Source organism: Heterocephalus glaber, unplaced genomic scaffold, assembly GCF_053883595.1.
Source record: "Heterocephalus glaber isolate CG9 unplaced genomic scaffold, H.glaber_assembly_v1.0 deba00001600, whole genome shotgun sequence".
In the NCBI taxonomy this organism is placed as follows: Eukaryota; Metazoa; Chordata; class Mammalia; order Rodentia; family Bathyergidae; genus Heterocephalus; species Heterocephalus glaber.
In genome coordinates this window covers 20,746,338-20,771,773 of record NW_028258372.1, presented here as the reverse complement: position 1 = coordinate 20,771,773, position 25,436 = coordinate 20,746,338, and the positions used below count along the sequence as shown (strand labels likewise).

Here is a 25,436-nt window from a genome sequence, read left to right as displayed (position 1 = left end):
AGCAGGAGGTCTTGCATTCAATCGTCAGCAGCAGAAAAACAAAAACAACCCCTGAAAGACCCATATCTTTAGAACTCCTTCAGTCTCAGGCCAACCTGGATGGCTGAAGACCTAGGACATCCAGCCTAGCTACTACTCTGAGGGCACAACATTTGCTACATCTGTCCTGTGCAAGGGTGAGATTCGTGTACCCTGTAAGGACAACTGCAAACCCTCAAAGCTTGCCCCTAAGGGCTTTTTCCAGCCTGGAGCAGAGCTGCATAGGCACTCTCCAGGCCAACTGCTCATTCCCCTGCCTCACCCACAGCAAGCAATCTGTGAGGTCCTTAGAATCATTGTATCTGAAGCATAGGTGAAAAATATCCAAGGAACTGTTTCCCTTACATAATGTGCGTGAATTTCAGCCTATAACAGAAGCATGCCAAAAACATCACTTTTAATTTATTTAAACCAAGTTAAAATTCCACTCTAAATCCTTATCCACAAAGATGGTAGAAGTTTGGTCTTAGTCACTGCTGGTGAGCAGATCCAAGAGAATCTTGTATGTATGAGATTTACTTAGTTCACCATGGTCACCACATTTTCCCAGCCTTTTTCTAGTCCTTTGAGGGCGATGGTACTCTGGTCCTTGTCCTCTTGGGGCAGAGGTCCCTGTCTAAGTCTGGAAGCCTGTGCTGTCCACAGCCTTTGATCTTCAGGGTCTATCTCCCCTGGGACTTTGCCTTCAGGTGCCATCAAGGAGGGGACAGAGGGTGGACTTCACCAACCTTGAGCCTCTTCCTGTTTCAGGGAAGTGCACAGAGTCGCAGAACCTCCTCTTCCTTCTTTCTGTTCTGAAGGAAGTGTTCCTATTTCCTCAGGATCTTAATAAAATTTCTTCAATGGATTTAAAGCCATTAACTTCAAAACATTCTGTTTTTGTCCTGCAATATCCTCTTGTAAAAGGTCTGCTGTCTGCTAGAAATAGGGTTGAGTAGGCAAAGGCGGATACAGGGAACAGAAATCTAGTTAGTAGCTCTGTGAGTTACTCCCCACTCCTCATTCAAGGGAGGTTGGAACTCAAGCCTGTAAAAGAACCATCCTTCTCTCAAATCTGACCATAGGGTGAGCCCTGCTTAGGATACTTGCAAGTTCAACCACCCAGGGACCACCTGGAAATGGCCTATTTTGGGGATCTCCATTTCTAACACAAGATTCCCAGGGATGAGCTATATAAGACCTGTCTCTGTCCTGAAATTTCATTCATTCATTCTTTCAGCTCTTTATGAGAACACATCTGGTGCACCAAATGATACCTGTTAAGCAGTATCACTTGACTTAGAGACCAGAAGCCCAAAGCCCTGCACCTGCCCGTAATCAGGGATAGGAGGTGTCGGGGAGAGCACTGCTTTCTTCTCGGAAGTCCAAGGCCTGTTTCCACAGTCCAGACTCCCTTGTCTTCTCCGGGATCCTCAGAAGCAAAGAGAGAAGCTACCTATGTGAACAGATCTCATGAGAAAAAGGAGCCTCTTCCTCCTTCTGCAAAGAAATATTGATGGGCTGTGAAGCTACCTTACTTTCATCTTGACTGGGAACCAGCCGAAGTGGCTTGTTGAACAGCAAGCCTGTGAAGGCCTCTCCTGGCCTCTCCTGGCGTAGTCAGACCATTGAGCCAGGTCTGCTCTTTCTTTTGCCTTGAAGTCCTAAACTGAAGCTTGCCATCCAGAAATCTAATTACCCTCCTACAAGGACAACTGCACCAGTTCCAAGCACATTCCTTGTGACATTTCCCGTTAGGCACAAAGATCCATAAGCCCACAGTGAATTCTGACCTTCTCTGACCAGTGACACATCCTTCCCCTTAAATTCCGTAGGGAGAAAATTCCATACATATTCATCAAGTTTTTCTCAAGTGGGATACAAAAGAGCTTCTGTGTGGACTGGCAATTGGCATTTCATTCTTGATTTCGAGGGAAATTGGGATCTAGGCTCTTGGAACAGAGATCAGGCCCTGGTTCCCGTACACCACCCCATTCTCAGTTCTTTTATAGAGAACTAGTCTCTCCCAAGAGACCTGATCCTTTGATTTTCTTCATCCTGGCATAAGCGTGAACGCAGATATCCAGACATGGATCCGAACTGTGGGAAACCAGGGCCAAAGGCACTGGATGAGCCAGGGCCGATTTATGAAGCAGAAAGCTTTGATACTTACTCCCATCCCTGAAACAAAACCCGTTGTGTAGGGATGTTATGCTGCCAGCTGCTTTGTGCATCATACAATAAAAGAAGGCAGGCAAATTAATTCTGATTTAAGCATTCCTTTCTTCAATCAGTCTTTCAACGATGCCCGTAGTAATGTAGCATGTATTTGCTCTTGAGACACTTGCAGTCTAAAAATATCTAATTTTTATTACATTATTTCTTTATATAATATGAGCTTTAAAAAACATGAAACATTTAAAAGAGTCTTTTACCCAACAATCACTCAATAACTGTTGGCTGTTATTCATTCATGTATTATAAAATTATCATTAAGTACTTGGCATGTGGCAGGTCTGTTCTAGGGTTGAAGTAACAGAGAAAACATAACAAAGTATTCAACTAGCACTTTACTGTCTAATGGAGGAGACAGAGAATAAACACTTTCATTGTTATCTTGTGGATTATCTCATTTAACCCCTAGAACACGCCTATGAAGTAGAACCACTATTCCCATTTTAAAGATAGTGAAACTGAGGCTTAATTGGATGATGACTTGTCCAAGACCATACAGCTATTGAATGGCAAAATAGGGCTTCCTGCAAGTCTTCAGATTCTCCATCCAAATAAGCCAGACAAATGAGAATAAGGACTTAACTCACTCAAAGCAGGACACAGAGGAGAAAGTCGTGTGAGCTTTGAATCATGGGAAAGACCTGGTTCAGTAGGTGGGAAAAGAAAAGCTCTTTGAGTAGCAATGAGGATGTCAAAGATCCAGTGGTACAAGCAATACTTTTGGGGGAACAAATTCTGGCTGGTTAAAATAGGGTTTTCTTTTTTTTTTCCTTTGGTAGCAGGGATCAAACTCTAGTCCTTCTGCTTGCGCAGCAGGCGGCGAAACCACTGAGCTAAATCCCTGGCCCTAAAATAGGGTTTTGTTTGTTTGTTTATGTGGGTGTGGAACCCAGGGCCTCATGTGTGACAGGCAAGTGCTCTGCCACTGAGCCACATCCAGAGCCCTAGGTTTGTCTTTACTGTACTTACTTGAAAAGGTATAGACTTTTGAGCAAACAGGTAAAAATCATTAGATATAATGATGGCCTGTATTCACTGCTTTCAATGGCTATTTGCATTTTAAATAAGTAAGGCTCGATATTTAACCCAAAGGAGTGAAATTCTAAAGATGGAACTTTAGGCACTAGTGATGGTCCAGTGAGGAAACTGTCTGTTCCTTTCTTTCCTTTCCCTTTTTCTCATTGCACTCCTCAAAGCCCAACATTCCGTAGGCTGGTTCTAATTGGCCGTACCCTACATTTTTCCAGCCAACCAGTCCTGGGCTCACTGCTTCTTTCCATCCACCAGCTATGGGAAAACTACCAAAGAAAATAAACAAAGGAAGAGCCTGGGGCATGAGCCACTCCAGAAGAAATCCCAGGGCCCCAGGATAAATGGAGCAAAGACAAACATTTAGTTATTCAAGCTCAGATGGTTTTTATCAGACAGTTCAGCCCCAGCCAGGAAGTTAGTGGATTCTCCCCTGCTCTCAGGGATTAGGCCCCCATACTGATAAGGCACAGGGAAAGACGCCTCAACTCCCACTGTGTGGGACTCTAGTTGTTCTCATGTGAAAGATGCTGTTGGTCTGGTGTTTAGGCTTTTGGCCTGAGTCTGGAACCCAAGTCTTCTCACACTCCTTACCAAATTGGCATGGGAGTAAGGCTGATTTCCTCCCGGAAGCCCCTCTGAAGAAGGGGCTCATTTGCTTTGAGAGCCATCTTGGAAATGCATACTTGGAAATACCAGTTCAACTCTGACTGAACTAGCTCCCACCCAGCCTTCCCTCCAGAGAGGGCCAGGGGCCAGGACATCATGGAGAGTTCTCTACTGAAATGGTTGGAGAAGGTTTCAGAAGCTCCCTACTGCTGAGTGCCTTCTGCTGAAAGCTCTCCCTGCATCCTTTCTTAACCCATCCAGAAGATATATGATTGTGTCTCTAGGGGGTGATATAGAGCAACGAATTAAGCATTTAGCCTGTGGTAAACCTGAAGAGTATATTTTAAAATAGTTAACATTAAAACAAAGAAGTTTCCAGTCACTAAAATATGAATCTTATCAATGACTCTGCAAGAGATATGAAGTGATAGAATCTTTAAAGGGCACCAGAGTGGGTTCAAATTAATTCACTAGCTGTGAAGTGTGGACAAGTTATTGAATCTCATTGTGTCTTGGTTACCTCATCCATGAAATTAGAGCAAAGGTACATGTCTTGGAAGACAGGTGATATAGGGATTGAATGTGATAATAAATAAAGCTATTGTGCCTAGCACATGAAAGATACCTTGTCCTCCGAAGGAAAAGATACACACGTTGGGCCCAAGTCACTGGTGTGTTGTGCCTTGAGAAGAGAGCTGTGTTTGGGAGAGAAAGCCAGGATTCTGACCCCACAGAGGATCTTACACTTGGGCTTGCCAGGGCAAGTCAGTATGTCTTGGATCCTGTGGCTACTGGAGGTGAACCCTCTCTTTAGAAAACCCCAGTGGCTTCTCTGCAATTAAAATGAAACCCATCTTCATCATGATCTGGTCCTTGCCTACTCTTCCTACCTCTCTGTCCTCTAACCCTAACTGGTTTCTTTTGTTATCACTTTTCTCACTGAGGCCTTTGCAGATGCTGCGGCCCCACTGGGAATGTTTTCCCTCCAGTTACCCTTATGCCCAGCCCATTCTCACTTAGCTTTCAATTTAAAGGCCATTTTATTTTATATTTAATATTGCACTTATCTCTACCTAATTTTACTTTTGTTGTGTTTTGGGGGGGGGGAGGATGTTTTCCCCCTAGAAGATAAGCTCCAAGAATATTTTTTTAAAAAGCTATGTTTTTCACCAACACTACCATTTCATATATTCAGTGAAAGTTTGCTGAATGAAAAAGAGGAAAGGACACAACTTGATTAGAGCAGTGTAGCCCATGAGATAGTTTGCTTCCACAATGAAATGCAGTCCAAACTTTTGCCAGCTATTAGTCACCCATTAGCAACTTGTTCCTATTCTTCATAGCAGTAGATAAAACTGAAAATGATCTTTTGTTTAATGTCACCCACTAGATTAGTGATCTATCCATGGGATCTATCCAAGGCTATATCTATCCTTTTAAATTTTTTGAAGCCATATCGATCTTCTTTTTTTGGTACCGGGGATAGAACTCATGACCTTGTGCTTGCCAGGCAAGCACACCACCACTGAGTTAAATCCCTGGTTAGAAGCCATATCTATCTTGCTCAACCTTGTATGTCTGGTTTCCAGGAAAGATCCTGGCTAAGATCACAGGACATCCACCCACTCAACATGTCCCTGAAACCCAGCATGGCAGGTCTTGAAATTCATCTCTTGGAGGGAGGTTGACAACTCCACATTTATTGCAAGAGAGTTGCAGCCTGGCTCATGAATGTTCTTTCTCCCAAGGCCGAGTTGCTTCCTGCCTCGAGATGTCTCATATCCTTCCCTCAGATACTCCACATTTGGAGAAGCAGAGTCTGCCTCCTCCTACTTCTTCTCTCTTTTTCCACCCCTACCATGCCCCAGGAGCCTTTGACCAGAAGATTAACAGTTATCATCAAAGTTATGACTGTGACCAGGAAGCTAATGCAGGATGAATGTTATAGGCCCCCACCTCCAAGGCAGAACAGGGGCGAGGCTAAACTGAGAGGGCCATTGTGTGCCACAGGAGAGAAGACCATACCCAAATCCTGCCCTCTGACACTGGGCAGTACGAAGACACATTGGTCACATCAGGAGTGGAGCTTACCAATCAGGGCATCTGCACTACCTTGACTACTCACTCCCCACCCCAAGGCAAAGGCCCACAGAGAATTCTTCAGGCAGACAGGAGATATTGAAGGCTAGTGCTAAAACAAAAGCTCAGTCCTAGGGTCCTGAGCACCCTTGGTTTCCTGGGGTCATGTGTCTGCCTTAACCTCAGGGACAGGAGAATAACCTTACTCTTGCTAGAATCCCCAGAGATGCTGAGCCGTGTGTTCTATAGGTATCTCATTTTTACTTCATCCCAAACCAGACCAGAGTGTTAGCAGCTTAGGAAACCTCCTATGTGATTTAAAGCAACAATTTCCAAAGGCAGGGGTATATCAGAAAGAGTGGGAGTAAGGTCTGGGTAATCTATTTTGTTGGTGGTGTTTTTATTTTATTTTCCACAAATAAGACTTTTTGTCAAGCTAGATGTGGTAACGCATGCCATCCAGCACTCTGGGAGTTTGAGACAGGAGGACTGCAAGTTCAAGCCCAGCCTGGGAAATTTAGCAACTTAGTGAGACCCAATCTCAAAAAATGGGCTGGGGAAGTAGCTCAGTATGAAGGCTCTGGATTCAATCCCCAGTACTACCACAGACACATGCACACACGCACACACTCACACACACATGTACACATGCACACATGGACAAGACTTTTCTCACTATAGAATTCTGAATTTTTTTTTTTTTGGTACCGGGGATCGAACTTGGGTCCTTGCACTTGTGCAGCAGGAGGTGAAACCACTGAGCTAAATCCCCAGCCCAGAATTCTGAATTTTAAACAGACACTTGGGCTGCTATCTCAGATCCATCAACTTTTTCAACCTCTCCCCTTATCTTATTTCAGTAGCTTTTCCAGAACTACTGCCTTTACCCTGGTGTCCATGAGCTTCCAATTCAAACTTGGAATGCTGCTTCTGCACCATTTTAACTTTTCTAACAAAGACATCATGAAGATGATATTAAGAGTTGGACAGGCCTTTTCTTTGCCATTTCCAACGCTGTTCAGAATCACTTTACTGACCACTTCTTTCCAGTCATTTGTCTGCATCCCTCTGGTCACGATTTCCATCAGCTTCTCCCAGATCTGGCAGACTTGTTGGTGATGAGCATATGAGGCCTTCTATATCTGACTGTTGCATTTGTAAATAAAAACAACACAGAGCAGATGAAGCAAATAACCATCATAGTCTTGCAGCAACATGAGCTTCAATCATAGCTTGCCATTTTTTGACTATGGAGTGTACATTTTGTCCCTAGCCAGTTCCAGGCCATGGAAGTTAGGCAGTTTTTGCCATAAACACCCTTAATAATTAGCTTAAATTTTTTAAATGCAGCTTCATCATTCTGCCGATCGGCAAGGCTCACTTCAAACACAAAACCCTTGAAGAAGTCAGATACAGTTTTGGTCCCTTGAATCCTTGTGACAGGTGTTTTTCCAATCTTTCTTATGTTGAACATAGCTGGCATTTTTGTGTTACACTAATCTTTCTCAGCAAATGCATTGAGGACATTCATCTTAGCTCCCTTTTTGCTGCCTCTTACAAAGCACCTGTCCTTACCAACCTCAGTGGTGCTGCTCAGAGATTTTAAAAGATGGGAAATACAACTCTCATTCTCAAGAATTTAGGCCGGCGAGGCCAGTGTATAAGAGATGCAAGTGTAAATAGCATGGCAGAGCAGGTCTCACTAAAAATGTGATATTTAATAAAGTGAGAGCTTTGAGCCAAGAAACAGTGTAGTTTGACTTATTTTTGAGCATTACCAATCTGGATGTTGGAAATAGACTGAAAGAGGCAAGAGAATATCAGGGAAACTAAAGCAATCCAAGTGAGAGATGATAGAAGTGAAATAGTGTTCTGATGCTGTGAACTTGATGGTTTAAAACAGCATCTGTTTACTCCTTTACAGTACTGGAAGCTGGATGTATGCAATAGGTTTCACTGGACCAAAACCTAGTGTTAGCAGAGCTCTACCTTCTCCAGAAGCTCTGGGGGAGAATCTGCTTGCTTGACTTTTCTAACTTTGTAGAGCTGCATTTCTTGTATTCTTCTACTGATGGTCCCTTCCTTCATCCTCAAGGCCAGCAATGCAGCATTTTCAAATCACTCTCCGCTCCATCTTTACATCATCTTCTCTCCTCTGTGTCAAACTTCTCTCTGCCTCCCTCTTCTAAGGACACTTGTTATTGTATTAGGGCCTGCTCAGATCACCAGGACAATCTCAAGATCCTCAGTCACATCTGCAACGTCTTCTGGCATATGGGACCAGTCACAAGTTGTAGGGTTTTGGCCCTGGGTATCTTTGAAGGCCATTATCCAGCCTACTAGAGGAAACTTCACTAGGGTAAAAGTGGGAAATGACCAGAGCCTTATACTGTTTTGAAGATAAGTAAATTGGATTACATGATGGGCTGAATGTAGGATGTGAGAAAAAAAAGAAAGCAAGGAAAATGCCAAAGCTTTTGCTTTGAGCCATTATAAGAAATTAAAAAAAAAAAAAAGACTATAGAAAAGAGCATGTTTTTTCAGGGATGGTTGTCGTCTGTCTATGTTATCAGGTCTAGAGCCTCATAAACATAACTAAATTTGAGATGTCCTCTCCAGTAGGCATATTAAGAAGACAGCTGATACATGAGTTCAAGAAATAAGTCTATGCTGGAAATACTGATTTGAAAGCCTTTAGTGCATCTTTAAAGTTTTGAAATGGAATGAAATCATTAAAGGTGTGACTGTAAATAGAAAAGAGATCCAAGGATTGAGGTCTGGCAGAGTTCAGTGATTCAAGGTCAGAGAGAAGAGGAGGAATCAGCATAGAGAGACAGAAAAAGAAGCAGCCACAGATGTAGGAGGACAAACCTGAGAGGGTGCCAACTGGGGCCTTGGTGAAGAGAGAGAAATGGGAGTGGGTGGAGAACTAAGCTCCAGAGCAACACAGACACCAGTTGGACTGAGGACACACTTCACCAACACTATACCTAGCACCTCTCCACACCCACACAACCTCCAGCATGAAAATGAAACCGCTGCCCCAGTGTCTGGCCAGAGGCACAGAGAGGGTCTTCTGTCTCTGGCTTGAAGCATTGCAGAGATGCTGCTGGAGCTGCTCAAGGCCCCTGTTTCCCTCACCCAATTAGTGATTCCCAGGATAAGCCTGTCATCTGTGTGTAGAAAAGAAAAATATCTTGGGCAGCAGCTCCCCGTCTGCCTGCGACACTGAGCAGCCTGGCACGGCTACTGATTGTCACATCAATGTGTGGAGAGCAGCAGCTGCACTGATGTCACCCACAGGGCAATGCCCCTGTGAAGGCGGACTGCTGTTCTGAGCCACATACTGTGCAAACATTCACATTAAATAGTCCCTTATTACACGCATTGTATACAAAACATCCATCACGCTCTCCGAATCAACTGGAAGGCTGATTCTACACTTTGCAATCTACTCCAAATTATGTTGAAACATCTACATAACCAGGCAGTTTAGGAATCTTCATTTACACCTGCTTAAATGGATTCTGTTTTCTCTTCTCCCTTTCTCCACTCCTTCCCTCCTTCCTTCTCTTTTCTACCTCTTTCTCTGCCATTCCAGTTTCTTCAGTTTTAATTCAGACCACTGGCTCTCAAACTTAATTGCACATTGGAATCGTATGGAGAATTTTTAAAACTATTGATGTCTGGATCCCATTCCGAAAGATTCTGGTTTAATTGACCTTGGGTGTGAGGTAGGCTTTGCGATTGCTTTTTAAGCTCCTCAGCTCGTGTGTAGACATGTTTGAGAATCAGTTACTGAGTAACTGCTTACATGGCTCCACTTTTATTATACACAACACTGGGGTTCACAACAATGGCCTGAAGTCCTCGCCTGTAATTTCCATAGTTTCATATCTCCCATAAGACTTGGAACCTCCACATTCTCCCTGGAAAAGACTTTCATAACCATGCTTCTAATCTCTGACTACACCAGAAAAAATGATGTGAGCAGGCCTTGGGAGGAGGAGGAAGAGATGGAATGGTGGATAGTGAGTATGAATCCCAGTGCAATATTAAAAGCTATGGCAAGAAGCACCTATTCTCTGCCTTCCCTAACATTCCTAGTTTATAGAACAAAAGACTTGGTGCCAATTTACCTGGCCTGAACACCTCCAATAGACGCAAGACATTGCATAGTTCTCTTTATCTTCCAGATGGCATGATGCAATGCGGACTCTGATACTTTTTTTTTTTTTTTGGTACCGGGGATCAAACTCAGGTCCTTGCACTTGCGCAGCAGGTGGCGAAACCACTGAGCTAAATCCCGGGCCCTGGGACTCTGATACTTTACGCTTTGCTTTTAATTTCTCTCCACAACTTCCTCCTAGAGCACTCAAGGCCTTATCTCAGCAACTGTAGTTCCGGTTTATTTCTAGGTTTAGCTGTAAGTGACAGGAAAAGCTGGTAAAAGTGAATGGAAATATCCAAGGATTCACACACACACTGTAAAGCAGGCTTAGAAAAAGGATCCTGAATACTTTCCAATAGAGAATGACCCACTGTACTCCATTTTGTGGCACTTGTTTGGAGAATTGTGAGGAAAAATCTAGGTTCCTTGCTTGCAAAGCAGACCTTGCTCAATAAGCTCATTACTTGGAAGCAACCTATTTTTCCTTCCCTTCCCCCATCTGAGACCCAAAATTGGAAAGATCTAAACAGAAACATGTTCAGGCTAGATCCAAGTCTATCAAATGCCAATACTTCTACGCTCCTTGAAAATAAAAATTGGCTCCAAGTTCCAGAAAGCAATTTGGTAATATGTCTTAAGAGTTTAAAATATGTTCATATCATATCCTTTTACCCAGTTATTTTACATTTTATCCTAAGGAAATAACTAGAGATGTGATAAAAGATTTATATATAAAGATCTTCATCAAAGTGTTTATGCACAATTGCAAAAGATCAGAAGGAACTGTATGCTTTCCATCATACTGGATTGGTTTACTATGCTACGGAATACTGTGCTACAGCAGACCATAAAATATACAGATTTTTTAAACTTTTGTTTTCAAATAATTTTTTATGATGTGAGCAAATGTACATAATATAATGCTACATGAAAAAGTGCAGGTAAAAAATTACTCCTTTTATACTTTAATCCTGTTGTGGACATATAAACCTACTAGTAGAGAGGTAGACACTGGTCAGAAATATGCTACAATGTTAACAATGGTGACTTGAATGGTGTGGTTGTGATTTATTTCCGTTTTCTCCTGGATTTTCCAAGCTCATATTGCACCTATCATCAGAAAAATAAAGTAAAAATTTTATTTTTTTTAATGAAAAGGACATGTCATTTCTCACTGAAGCACTGAGCTTCTACTGGAAGCCAATCTCAGAAGTAACTCCCGTAATAATCACCATCATCTGTCACTGCCTGTGCACAGTGATGATTCCAAGCACTGCTGCACTCATGGCTGCCCTTGTGTCCCACAGCAGCTTTCATGTGGGTGAGCCTGGGGAACGTGTCAGTCCTCTCATGAGTCCAAGAGAAGACTGAGGCATGTTTGGGGCATAATGGGATCTGTTTCACCTATGACGGTGTCTGCTGGGTAAGGACTATGTTGGCCATGTTGCTCTGTAGCCTTGTGAACTCAATAGCAGTCTTGGGAATCAGAGGTCTTGCCCAGACATGTAAGAGTACATTTATTCCCTTAGTCTAGAAGTACTTACTCGGCATCTTCTGTGTGCCAGGCAAGATTCTCACTCATTCTATTAATACTATTAGTGCCTGTTACTTAAAGTTGCTGACTGATGGAGCTGAGATGGGTTTCACAGAAGGCTTCTCTCTCTCTCTCTCTCTCTCTCTCTCTCTCTCTCTCTCTCTCTCTCTCTCTCTCTCTCTCTCTCTCTCTGTCTGTAGATGGAGGTGATTGTTGGGGACTTTGGGATTGTGGTGGTGCCCCGGGATGCAGCTGATACAGACCGAATAATGAATCACTCCTCAATACTCCGCAAATACAAAGTGAGTCTTACTTCAGTCTCCCTGCTTGTGTATATCTCTGTGAGGGGGCTCTTCTCTGAGAGTCCTAAAAGGGCTGGAGGAGTGAGGGAGCAAAAGGTATTTAATGAGAGGGGCTGGCAACCTACTTTCTCTCCTCTGTTTCCAGAACAACATCATGGTAGTGAAGGATGACATCAACCATCCCATGTCTGTGGTCAGTTCAACCAAGAGCAGGTATGTTTGACAGATGGCCAGAGAAACTGGTCACACTGGCTTACCAGTTTTCATGTCGCTTTCCTGAGCCGAAGGCTTAGAGGACATGTCAAGAGGACACTTGCTGACCCGGCATTCAGCCTCCTGTTTGGACTCATTTATTTGTCCCCAGCCATTTAACTTTAAAAGAGAAACTGTGCATTAGCTATTCTTAGCTACTTTGAGGGGGAAGAGGATGTTTCTAGTTGTAAATTTTTAATTTGAGATCCTATAAAACAATGTATTTGTAGAGATATAGGCCAAACTGCCTAACAAAAAGATCCCAGTTTTTATAAGGTAAGTTTAGTTCTTCCTACAAAAGTCCAAAGGAAATGAATCTCTGGTCTCTTCAATGTGAAGCTTCCATCTCTGCCTCCACAGCGGCTGCCATGACTGTTCTCAGCCATTGGGAAGGTAAAGCCTGAGGCAAGAAGCTTTGTCTTTGAGAGTTGCACATGTCACTTCCCTTTGCATTCCAGTGGCCCAGGGATGAAGGAAGCCTGGGAAATAGGATTTATTGCTTGGCAGCCATCTGTCTGGATAAAACAGGAGGCTGTATTACTAAACCAAAGAAAGACAAGATGATTACCAGGAGCCAGTTAACAGCCTCCACCACAAACTCCAAGTGGAAATGTTCAGTGGTATGGCGAAATATATAGAATAGGGAGGTTTGGAAATATAGAACTGAGGAGCGTGAATGTGTTATTCCCAGTGTGGATGAGCTCACAGAAAGTGCCAAGAAGAGAGGAAGATAAAGCATCTAAAAAGAACACTGCAAGCATATTAGCATTTTAAGAAGGCTGAGGAGTAGTCAGAACCCCTAGCAATGAGAGCCCAGAAACTAAGGCAGAAGCGGGTCCAAAGATAGAGAGTGTTGTCATCTGTGTCACGTATCAAAGAAATCAAGTGAACCCATGACTTAGAAAAAGTCTACTGGACTTCGTCCCTGAAAGACAATTATGTAGACACTTACAAGAGTAGAAGCAACTGGGAGATGAGGGCAAAAGCCCAGGGACAATGGAAAATGAGTGGACAGGGAGGAGAAGATTGTGGTTCCAGATATAGCAGCACATTAGATTCATCTTGTTACGCACTGGTACAAATTTCTGTGTCCCGTTCAGCTCCACTGAATCAGAATTTTCTGGGGTTGGGCTTAGGAATCTGCTTCTCAGATGAGTTTGAGGAAGTTGGCATTGGCATTTTGGAACCACCTAGATACATTTCTGAAGTACTTTATGTGCAAGATGATCCTTGGGACCTACCTTATAAGGTCAGGACAGTGTATGTGTTGAAAGTGAATCTGTCTCCAGGGAGATCTCACAGGGTAGGGCTCAGATGCCTTTTAGAATCTAGATATCTGGAGGACTATATGAATTTTCACAAATAGCTCCTTAGAGTCTAGCATTCCCAAGACTATCATATAAGTAGAGACGAAAAGCAGCCAGAGACACACTGAAGAAAAATTGTGCAGAAATCAAAGTTCCCTGGGTCCTTCATACCTGTCAGTGCCTTTCCTCTTTGGGCTTCCAGCCCAGAGCTCCTGTAGGAAAGAAAAGATGTGGTCAAATATAGGAATCCCCTGGGAGACTGATTTCATGACAGCAGCATACAGAGAAACACAAGAGATAAATAAATATACCTTAAATATACACACAGAAAAGTTTTTTTAATAGGTAATACATTAAAATGCCTTCTGTGTGCTTATCAACATTCTAAGTGCTTTGCATAATGGCTCTTTTAATCCTCTTAATAGCTGCTGGAACTGGCTTAAATATCATCTTCATTTTAGAGAGGAGAAAACTAAAGAACAGTGGGAGTTAAAATAACTTGCCAAAGGTCTCTCAGCTAGGAAGTGGCAGAGTCAGGATGTCACCGGGCTGGGGGAGGGTTTGTGGAGGTAAGAGGGCAATTTCTAATATTGACACTGTTTACTTGATCTAAGCAAAGGCTGGTGATGGGGTATTGAGCAGATACCTGACAGAGTGCAGGCCAGGGCTCCCGTCTTACTTCAGCTTTAGGCATGTTTGTCTGTCTGATTGACATCTCTTGTCTTGCAGGCTGGCTCTGCAGCATGGGGATGGCCATGTCGTGGATTACCTATCCCAGCCAGTCATCGACTACATCCTCAAGAGCCAGCTGTACATCAATGCCTCTGGCTAGTAGCCGCTCAGCTTTGCTCCACTCTTCCCTTGTCCTCTGCCAACACACTGGCCCCTCCAATCTGTCCGTTGCCCCAGTCTCTCTCCTGCCTCTCTGTTTCTCCATCTCCTCGTCTTGACTGTTCTCTCCACTGCTGACTTAACCCCCCACAGTGTGGGGGACCTGCAAAGAAACATGGAATTCCCTATTCTACAGTCATCTTTGGACAAACTTTCCTCTAGTCTCTGGGTTGGGGGTGGGTGAGGGAATGGGGTGGGAGCTGGGGGAAGTGCAGTCCTTGGAGATGTACTGGTATCCATTTCCCAGCATGCTCTAGAGAGGCGGCTCTGGTGCCCATCCTCCCAGCATGCTCTGTGGAGGCGGCTCTGGCTCTCGCCTTCCCAGCATGCCCTTTACCACAAAGGGCTATTTTTCTTTTTATTTCTTTATTCATTTATTTTTTCCTTTTTCACTTCTTGTAGAACTTGGATGAAATCAGTGTATGGTTCTTTATGTTTGTTGTAGACCTAATGCACTCCTGTGGTATGACTTCCCTTCCGATAGGACACTATAGCCAGCCTCAGCACTCAGGAAGTGCATGAGGGCCATGCCCAGCAGGAAAGGGTGAGCCACCTCCTCTTCTCCAACACACACCTACAACCCCCCCACACCCCACTCCCCACCCCTGCACACACACAGCAGCAGCAGCAGCAGCAACAGCAGCAGGAGCAGCAGCAACTCCTTTGGTCAGGAGTCAGCTTTCCAGGTTCCAAATCTGCAAATGAATGCTGGTATAGTAGGGCTTCTCAGAATTGGAGTTAATTCCCTTAGTTTCAGAAGACCAGTATCGAGATGCCTTGGAGATATAATCACACAGAGCCAGTCGTACTCAGTACATTGACCTACATGGGCTGTGGCTAGTGTCACCATGTGGGTTTCACATGTCAGCCCAGATCCTCAGCCTGTGGAAACCATGCTTAGACATGTTCCTGAATCTGAGAAGAATTACATAGGCAAAGCCAAATCCTGATAATCCAGTTTTTTTCTTTAAAAAAAATGCTAGGAATTCACTCAACCCTAGAGATCTTCACTAATTAGAATTATTTATTGCCCATTTGGCTGGGAATTGTCTCTGTTGTAATGGAATTCCAAGATGATCTAGGAGAAATTTGTTCCCCTGATAAGAACTGATGTTTCTCAGCCACTCCAGCAGAGGTTACCTAGGTCATGTTGAGGTCCATTCTTTCTTGAGAGGCAGTGCCTTGGCCTTCTGGGCCTGGTCACATCTCCTACACAGCCCATCAACTGCAAGCCCAAGGAGACCTGCCTGACTCTGGAATGGGTTGAAAAGAGAGAGATCATGAAGGCACCAGGAGCCACTAAGCTGTTTTACTCCACTTCTCCTTAATTCCCTCCTTCCTCTCTGACCCTAGAGAAACTTTTAACAGATTGTGTTCTGGATGTTAAGGCCTCCCTCATGTCCTCCTTAGGAAGCTAAAAGGAAATAACTCTCTTGTGCTTTGTATCGCTCATCCAGTCTCTGGCTGTTGGGTTTCTGGTTGTCCTCGAGGAAAGGTCCACAAGTATTATGGTATTTTTATCCAAATCTGGTATGAACTGTGGCCCAGGTGGGACTTGAAGCCAGGGACAACATTTATTGCCACACATTTCACATCTTCAGCATTCTTCAGTTATCTCCAGGAAAAGGAAGTGGATTAAACAGAAGAACATGGTAAAGGAGCAGGGTGTTGTGTTTCTTGGATTATAAAAATAGTCTTCAGAGAAAGGAAGGAAAATCCTATTTTGGGGACTCAGTGTTGGCTAGGAATCATGGAATAATGAACAGGAAAAAAACCCTTTGGAGCTCAGTTGCTCCAACACTCTCCTTTAAAGGTGAGGGAGCAGAAATTCATGGAATTAAATTGCTGATCTCAGTCCACACATCAAGTGTAGAGCCTGGTGAGAGAGTACCATTTCTCTGAAACAGAAAAAAATAGGGAGCTGCATTTTCTAGAGGTAAAAAGGTGTTCTCGGAGTTTATGGACAAAGTTTATGAGGTTCTGAGGGAGCAGACCTGGAAAAGACTATAGATTTCTTCTGTTCCTTTGGTCCACTCTATTACTCTGCTGGACTCCAGTCAAGCCCCACTTAGTCCACAGAGCCCGGGAGGACCTGAGCTGACTCTGTGCCCTCAGTGTGGGGGAGGGAAGGAATGTGGGAGTTGAGAGGGAGAGTGAACTGAGCTAAGGAGAGCAGGGGCAAGAGAAGTAGATTTTTAGAAATGAAATGGGGCAGATCGTATGTTGGTATATCACAGGGGTTGTGTTAAAAAATAGCTTTCCTTTAGTTACAGAGAAGTGAATCCCATTTCAAGTAGAACTCCCATTTCTCACTGTCCTCCATTCTGCCTTTGCTAGAAGAAGATCAGAGCACCTCTCTGAGTCCAGGGTAGGACACGGACTGTGACCCAGCCACAGCCAATGCCAGAAAGATGGTTCAGAGTTTTATGTGGTGCCCCAGGTGCCAACAAGAGAGCCTGTAAGTATGACTTCCCTCTGGGGTCCCGCTTCTTCGGTCAAAGGCCAAACCAAGACTGGTATGGCTGAGAAAAGGTGAGAAAACATGAACTAGAATGATCATGTCAAGAGAGGTCTGGAACCTCATTTCCTGCTACCAATAGAAAAAGGCCTTTCCCATTTTTCTGAAAGTGGCTGATGTAAAAACAGCCAGGAGGAAAACCCTTTGTGTTGGTGACTCTCACCTCCAGGAATGGCCTTCAGGAGTCGCTGTTCTGCTAGCAGGTACCTCAGTCACACACACCCCACCCACCCCAGGTAGCCTCTGGGCCTTCTGACTTTCATTTTCCTTGAATGACCATGGGATCAGGGAAGAAAGTCTCTTACTGAAGTGCCTGAAACCAGAGCTAGAGCTTTTAGAGACGTGGGTCTTCCTGTCTCAGCCTGGGTAGCCTTTCCCCAACAGGCTCTAGTCTCAAGCTCCAGCTTCTCAGAAAGAATTAAAGAACTTGCTGTTCAAATTAAGTTGAAAGTAAGACTCAATAGTCAAGCTACAGCAAAAGGCAGAGAATTACAGGGAGAAACTTTTACTACAGCCCAAATCTACTCTCCCCAAACTGATACATACACACACTTTTAGGGGACAAAAGAGAGAACCATATTATTATGTATATTTTATTCATCAAAAGAATAATGCAAAAATAAAACAGTAGAGTATGAAAAGCTCAGGATCTCTCCCAAGAATACAGCAGGGGTGCCAACAGGTGAGATGGGAAGGATGGAAACAGGGACTGATTTTGTAGCTCATACACTTAGGGCACCTTAGAAGTAGCATCATGGTGATGATGATGAATATGCTCTGCCAAATTCACCCAGCCTGCACCTTCCTATAGCTGCCCAGTAAGCTCAACTCTTCATGTGGTTTCTTTGTAGTGTAAATTTGGAGTGTCCTGTAGTCTGTTTGAGTTAATTAGAAATGAGTTACAACTCTTTCTGTCCAACTTCAGTCGAGTTCCTGGGCCCAGAGCTCAACTTGAGGCTCGGTGGCCTCTTGGGTTGGCATGTGAAGGAGGAAACATTTTTGGAATCATTTTTTGATCATATTATCTGCCATTTAAAAGTAAAATTTGTGTTATGGAATCAATTCATGAATAAAAACTACATTCGAGTTGCAATACCATTTCACAGTGAAATATTTTGAGTAAAATTTTGTTGCTAGAATAGTCATGGACAAGAGTTTTATCAGCAAAATGTTTCAATTATGTTAATAAATAAGACAATGCCACTAGAGTCTTGTGTCTCTGATCCTTCTCTGTGAGTTCCTCTGAGAAGTAATTACTTTTGTTCATAGTTTTACTTGACAGGAGACAACAGGTGTAAAAATGTACTTAGGAGATTTTCTGCCTGGTTCAGCTGATGCCACATGTGTAAAATAAAAACATATATAACCACACCCAAGAACTACAATGGAAAAAATAATTAGTAAATTTTGAATAGTACTTAAGTGTTTTCAGTTTATAAATATTAAATCTTAGATCCAGACTAGCCCACACCATCTGGCCTTGGTTAACTTTGAGTCTTTACTGAAATTAGCACTTTATTAAATAAAATTATATTTGTTAAAATTAACAACCTACATAACTTTTTAGTATGGAAGATTTTAATTAAGAAAGAAATTATTAAACTCACAATTTGTTTTGCCATATAAATGAGCAAAAATTAATGACTTGTTAACTGTTCAATCCTGCTGTAATTATTAGTTCTTATTTCATCTTTAGTTATAACATACATCCTGCATTGGTTTAGGTCTAGACAGTGATTGTCATTAGCTAATCATTAGTCAAGATTCAAAAAATGAAACAGCACTTACCTGTTAGGCCAGCTCATTGAAAGGTAAGATAGTTGTAGTGTTACATACTTGTTTATTGGAATAGGTTTTGGGTTTTTTGTTTTGTTTCTTAATCATTTTGGTTCTTAGGATTACTAGGAATTTTTTCCTTAAAATTAAATTAGCCAGCTGTCTTAGTTACTTTTTTTGTTACTGAGACAAAATACCCAACACCCAAAGTTAAAGGAATTAAGGTTATTTATCTCAGTTTGTAGAGGCTTCAGTCCATAATCAGCTGGCTCCAAGGCAGGGTGGCATGGCAAACAGGCATTGCAGAGGAGAAACAGTTTATGGTGGGCAGATGGTAGCAAAGCAAGCAAGGGATAAGACAAGCCTCTTTCTGTCCCTTATATTATACCCAGGCTACCAGGATTAGGGTGGTGCCAAACCAATTAGCGGACTGATTTAGTAATCACACACCTTTAATCCCAGCATTGCACCATGAATCTATCACATACTCTAGATCCAGTCACATCTGAAAAAGCCTAACCTATGACTATATAAGGATCTGGGGGGATATCTAAGCACAAGCATAACATTCTGCCCCTGGTCTCTCAAAGACTCATGCACATTCCTTTATGCAAAAAGCCTTTAGTCCATCTCCAAGAGTTGCCAAAGTTCTATCAGTTTCAGCATTGCTAGAAGGTTCAAGTCCAAAATCTCCTCTGAGATTTAAGGCAAACTCTAGCTTCAAGCCCCTATACAAATTAAAAGGAACTTAAACACTTCCCAAATTCAATGGCACAACATAGACATTTCCATTCCAAAAGGTACAAAGGGAGGGGATAGAAAGAAATTGGAACACAGCAAGTTCAAAATCCATCAGGGCAAACATTAATTCCTGTAGTTCCATGTCCAGCATCTGAGGAAATCTGGCAAGATGTGAACTCCAAAGGGCTTGGATTGCTCTGCCCCCATGACACTGCTGGTGGTTGTAGCTTCCACAACTTCTCTCTTGGGCTGGTGCCACTCTTTCCTTGCAGTTTTCTCAGATGATCCACGTTCCTGGCTTCTCCAAACTTCTGGGGTCTCCACTGCACCACTCACAGCTTCACACACTGCCCTCTCAGAGCACACTGCCCGGCCTCCCAGGCTGCCTTCTGAAATCTGGGTGGAAGCCTTCCTGACCCCACAACTCATGTATTCTGCATGTGCCTAAAACTAATACCACGTGGATGATGCCAAGGTCTGCTGCCAGCTGCAGCTGTAGCCAAGCTTCCATCTGTCTTGCTATAGGGGTCCAGTGCCTATGAACCAAATCCTGAGGAACAACTTCCCCAGGCCACCACCATTCTGGAACATGGTACTTTGGGGCTCCCTTCTCAAAGAAAAGTCTTTCACTTTTGCAATTTTGAGGCTGCAAAGGCTGGAGTCCCACTATTTTGTGTGATGTCCTTGGGCCATATTTTCTATTCTCCTGTTCCTTCTCAGCAATCAAGATCTCCTCTGCTCTATCTTTGCAGACCACAGCTTTGCTGGTGCTTCCTTTCTGGTCAAATGCACAATGTTTTAATAATTCTGCTGGCCTCTTTGCTCTTGATTCTAAACATAGATCTGGCTAGGAGCAGCCAAGCCACAGCCTCAACATTAGACTGCTTTGAAATTTTTTCTACAAGATTAATTATTCTGCTGCCCTTAATTTTAGTCTCAGGCAAAGTCTCTGGACATGAGCAAAATGCAGACAAACTTTCTGCTAAGGGATAACATGCATTGTCTGGAGTCCAGCAGCCAATGCAGGCCTTCTTCCCAGCAGACACCTCCCAAGCCTGGTCTTCACTGGCAGGATTTCTATCAACCTTCTGGTCTTCTGAGCTCTGACCAGAATCTCCTATCTAGTATAGCCTAAGGTGTTCCAGCTCTACTTTTTCAGCCAGTATCTCCAAACCTTTCCTAACTCTTTCCTTTCCCATAAGCCAGTTCCAAAGTTTCCCAAGTCACATGTTCAGGTACAGTCACATCCATGACCCTACTTCTCTCGTCCCAAATTCTGTTTTAGTTACTTTTTTTGTTACTGAGACAAAATATCCAACACCCAAAGTTAAAGGAAGAAAGGTTTATTTATCTCACAGTTTATAGAGGTTTTAGTCCATAATCAGCTGGCTCCAAGGCAGAGTGGCATGGCAGACAGATATTGCAGAGGAGAAATAGTTCATGGTGGGCAGAAGGTAGCAAAGCAAGCAAGGGATAAGACAAGCCTCTTTCTTTCCTTTATATTGTATCCAAGCTACCAGGATTAAAGTGGTGCCAAACCAATCAGCAGACTGATTTAGTAATCACCCATCCTTAATCCTAGCACCTTTGATCCTAGCATTGCACCATGAATCAATCACATACTCTAGATTCAGCCACCTCTGAAAAAGCTCCACCTATGACTGCACGAGGCTTTGGGGAGACATGTAAACACAAGCTATAACACCAGCTTTGTGTGCATCCTTGTGAGTTTTGTGGCACATCATAATAATGTTTGATATACCTTGCAAATTTATTACTTGAGTTTGTATTGCTATTTTGTTCACAAAGCTAAACACTACTTTTTCCTGTCCCAAGAGTGCATAATAATGAAAGTATGTTTAAAATTGAATATAAACACTGGCTTAAATTGCTAACTTATACTAACATAAAAATATATATACTAAATATGAATTAATATTCACAAACACACAGATCTTGGGATTTCCTAAGAAGTTCCACATGGCCAGTAGTATAAAGTAAAAAAAAAAATAAATCTATTCTATGTTTTCCAAGTGGGAAAATCAAACCACAGCAAGAATCCATAACATTCCCATGACCATACAAAACATTAAAAGAAGACATGATAAACATATTCCTGGTCTTTGAGACTTGTCCCAAACACTGGACAGTACTTAGTATCTTCTTACCCTTTTTTCTAGCCTCCAAAGAGTACTAGAAAGAAACCACATCCTGGGATAAAATGAAAAATAAAGCTGCTAACAAGTTATGGTCTATGGGCAGTTTCATTTCTATCCTTCTCTTATCTACTGTGAGTTAAAGAAGATGATGATATGTATAATAGCATGCCAACAGTACAAATAATCAGAAAACTCTGAGAGGAGAAATATGAGAGCATTGTCATATAAATTAAATAGGAACCAGAAACCAAAAGGAAAGCCCCTTAATTTAGTTAGGTCAGGTTGAGACTGACAACCAGAAGTTAGGGCTTCAGTAAGCTACTTCTAAGCCATATCATCTTCCTTTTTTTAAGGGTTAATTTCTCAAGTCCTTACCAAAGTACCAATGGCCATTTTCCATCCTCCCCTCTCAACTCAGGGTTCATGTTCTATCTGTCAAGAAGTACATTCTTATGATTTTCTTTTCAATCCATCCCACTGAGGAATCCTTTTATAATTTTATGTACCCTGGTTCTTAGCTAATAAGATCCCTCACCAGGTTCCCTCTAATATGTACTGTCTAACCCTATGCTTAGCAGAGATAGCCAATCACCAACAACCCACGTTCCCTTTTCACAGTGAAGAATTCTCTCTGAGCAATGGCTTTCCACCAAGGGACTTTGTGATAAAGATGAGTTCCAGACCCTTTTCAAGTTAAGTGTGTCATAATAATGGGTTTTGAAAAAATGGGATATGAGGCCTCCCAGGCCTGGCCACAAAGACCATATCCATGCCTCCATATCCATGTTCTTTTCCCTTCCACCCAGCTGGACGGTGACAACTCCTCTCTCCCACCTAATGTAACCTTAGAAAGCACATGTTATAAATGGCAGGGCCTGTGAAATAACTATGTGAGGGCCAACCTGACAGCCTGCTCTCCACCCACTCTATTATGGAACAAAGAAATATTAGTCTGTGTGCTTAGCTTTTAGGGTCTTTGTGACATAGAAGTTACTTTAATTAATGCACATACATTTTTCTGGACATTAGATAATTACAACAGGAAATTTAAAGGATGTATGGTTTAATGTGCCCAGACAGAGTTATAAAGTTACTTCTATAAAAAGGACAAAGTGATCAGATCTATCAGAATTTTGGGAGTCTGTGTGGAAAGGAGCAGAGAATCCTTTCCTCGGTCTCTTGGGTAGATGGTCAGTTCAAGATCTTACTTTATTTAATTTTAGCTTATTAAAAGTATGACCTATGCACAACAAACCATTGATTTTACCTTTATTTTATATGGTGAAAGAATATTAATTATACTTCTAAGAATATTAATTATACTCTCAACTCACCTTGGGTTGTTCTAGAAATAAATATTCTTTATGCTTAAGATACAGCATCAGCTAAAATTTCAAGGTGCTCTCAATGGATGGAAAGGGCAAAATAAGATACCCAGAAACATGAATTGAAGATGCTAACTCTAAGGTGTCTGTCTGTATGTCTCTCTCTTTCTCTTCCTTCTCTCTCTTTTCAATGCTGAGAATGGAACCCAAGACTTCATACAAAGTAGGCAAGTGTACTATCTCTGAGTTACATCTCCAGCCCATTCTAGGACCCACTGACATTCTGGCATGTTTTCATTTTCATTGTTTTTATAACTTTAATCTTAGAGTTGAATAAAAATCACCAGCTGACCCTAGCATCTAACAATTGTTCTTTATTTAAAAACATGTCCATAAAAAGCCAAGGAAATAAAGTGAGGCAAGAAGAAAGTTCTGAGCTAAGGTGAAAGTAAGTGCCTCTGGTTCCTTCAGCAATTCCCACTGGTTACCATGACTCAACAGTCTGCTGCAATCCATTGTGGCAAGGGCAGAGGGACGGCTGGAATGCAGAGAAGTGTGCAAAATCCAGAGCTATCTCAGCTTTCTCCTGACTCAAGTGCCCTCATGGGAATGTCTTGCAACACATGTTCTGTTGAGAAAAGAGGTTGCAAACCAAGGGGTAATTGGAATAAATATCACTTATGGTGAACAAAACTTGTTAAGTTTACATTTATTATATTTTTAATGTTTGTCTTCCTCACCAAACAGTCAACTACATAAGGGGAAATATGTCACTTCTGTACTGCCTGCCCTGGCACACAATACAGACTCAATAAATATATGTTGGAAATATGGATGGAAGGATGGATTCTACCTAGCTCAAGTGTGACTAAGGACATTTTCTGCTACAGGAAGAGAGGATAAGATATAATTTTCAATGTTTTAAAAGTGGGATTGAATTAGGACTAACGAATCTTTTTGATAATTTCACCTTTTTCAATGCCCAAGTGACATTTTTCCCTATCACTTTGAAACCCAAAAGTAAATACCTTTCCAGTGTTTGATTTGATTTGATGGTAAAAAAAAAAAAAAAATGCTTTAACAAAAATACTGTCTCCAGGATGCCATGCCATCATTATGAGAAAGGATGTCACTCCCAGGCCTGAAGTATGAATGTGGCCATCACCAGCTGGCACCACTACTCCCAATGGACCTGGCCATATTTCCCGGCCCTCAGTCCATCCCTGCTCACTTCTGCTAGCTTGCAAGTGGAGCACATGCTTATGTACTGGGTAGTGAGTGGGAGGAACTCTGGTCATAAAGAACCCTACAGTGGACAACAGGAAGCAACAAGATTTTACTGGCCACATTGTAATTGGACGTCACTCTGTTCTGACATTAGGAAGAATTTTTAATGCCTGGGAGAAGTAAAACATGTTTCCTTTAGTCACATTACTCAAAGAATAAGATGACTATGACCCAGCATCACTTGTCCAGGTTCCAGAACTCTGTTTCTGACTGTTCTGGGGCAAATGTCTGTCTGTGCAGTTTTTCCTTCCAACCAGTCTGCTCTGGGTGCCCAGGTCCTCCATCAGTCTCACGCCCAGGGTCATCTGCCTCATTGCTCAGCAGAAGCAGGAAGCAAACATTACCAAACTGGTGCAATAAGACATCCCGGGGGCCACGGTGGTGGGGTCAGGCTCAGCTGACCTGAACACATCCATCAAACATGTTCTAATGGCCCCATCCCACCCCACCCAAATGCGATGGCTCCCTTAGCCCTGAAGTCTGGATCCCAAGAACCTCAGTTCAGCTTCACTGCTGCTCCAGAGTCTGTGTATTATAGCAGCCCGGGGGGAGGTTGTCCCTGATGTTCTCCAGGTTCTTCACATCAGCCAGAATCCCATCTATGCTCATCTCCAGGAAGTGGAGGTGGCCCCTCTGTCGACGTGCCCTCTCCTCCAGCTCTGACATCAAGGGCCGCAGCTGGCTGTTAATCCGGGTCTTAGTTTGGAAAAGCTCCTGCTCCAGTAAGGCCAGTCTCTCTTCATCCACACTGCCAGGCTGGTCTATTTTATTAGGGAATGAGGAATGCATTGACATAGAAAAACTGTGGTTAGGTCTTGTGGAACATATGTGTGCCCTTCTATACTATTAACAAATTCCTGTTTTCACCTACCCCAAGCAAATATATGCCATACACTTTAAAGACTTATTTTTTATTAGTTCATGTTTGCAGTACATGATTACGTTTATTATGGGAAATTGGTACATGTACATAAAGACTTATTTTAAATTATAAATAATTTAGGAAAAGTTCAGAGAGCACTAGCCTTGTTACTGGGCTGTGAACAACTCAGTTCAAGACTCTGAGATTCATAGTTCAGCAGTATGACGTGTGGAGTTCATTTTTCAGGTTAGGGCCAATAGATCATGCTCTGAAAAGATGAAGGCTGAAGGTCATAGGGGACTGAGCACTCCTCAAAGTGTCTGCCTAACACAGCTCACTCC

At 42.7% G+C, this 25,436-nt stretch overlaps 2 protein-coding genes across 5 annotated transcripts in view; one reads left to right on the top strand and one right to left on the bottom strand.

Annotated features, from left to right (window-relative positions):
* Nmnat2 (nicotinamide nucleotide adenylyltransferase 2) overlaps positions 1-18,153 on the top strand; it is a 177,843-nt gene extending 159,690 nt beyond the window's left edge. For both annotated transcript variants that reach the window (XM_087194419.1, XM_004862819.4), the window contains 3 exons: positions 11,876-11,977; positions 12,123-12,190; positions 14,266-18,153. In XM_087194419.1, coding sequence (XP_087050545.1) covers positions 11,876-11,977; positions 12,123-12,190; positions 14,266-14,368 — 273 coding nt within the window. In that variant the 3' untranslated portion in view covers positions 14,369-18,153. The remainder of the gene's footprint in view (positions 1-11,875; positions 11,978-12,122; positions 12,191-14,265) is intronic.
* A 2,636-nt stretch (positions 18,154-20,789) lies between these two features.
* Lamc2 (laminin subunit gamma 2) overlaps positions 20,790-25,436 on the bottom strand; it is a 67,618-nt gene continuing 62,971 nt past the window's right edge. For all 3 annotated transcript variants that reach the window (XM_087194418.1, XM_021242895.2, XM_087194417.1), the window contains one exon: positions 20,790-24,994. In XM_087194418.1, the coding sequence (XP_087050544.1) occupies positions 24,741-24,994 (254 nt within the window). In that variant the 3' untranslated portion in view covers positions 20,790-24,740. The remainder of the gene's footprint in view (positions 24,995-25,436) is intronic.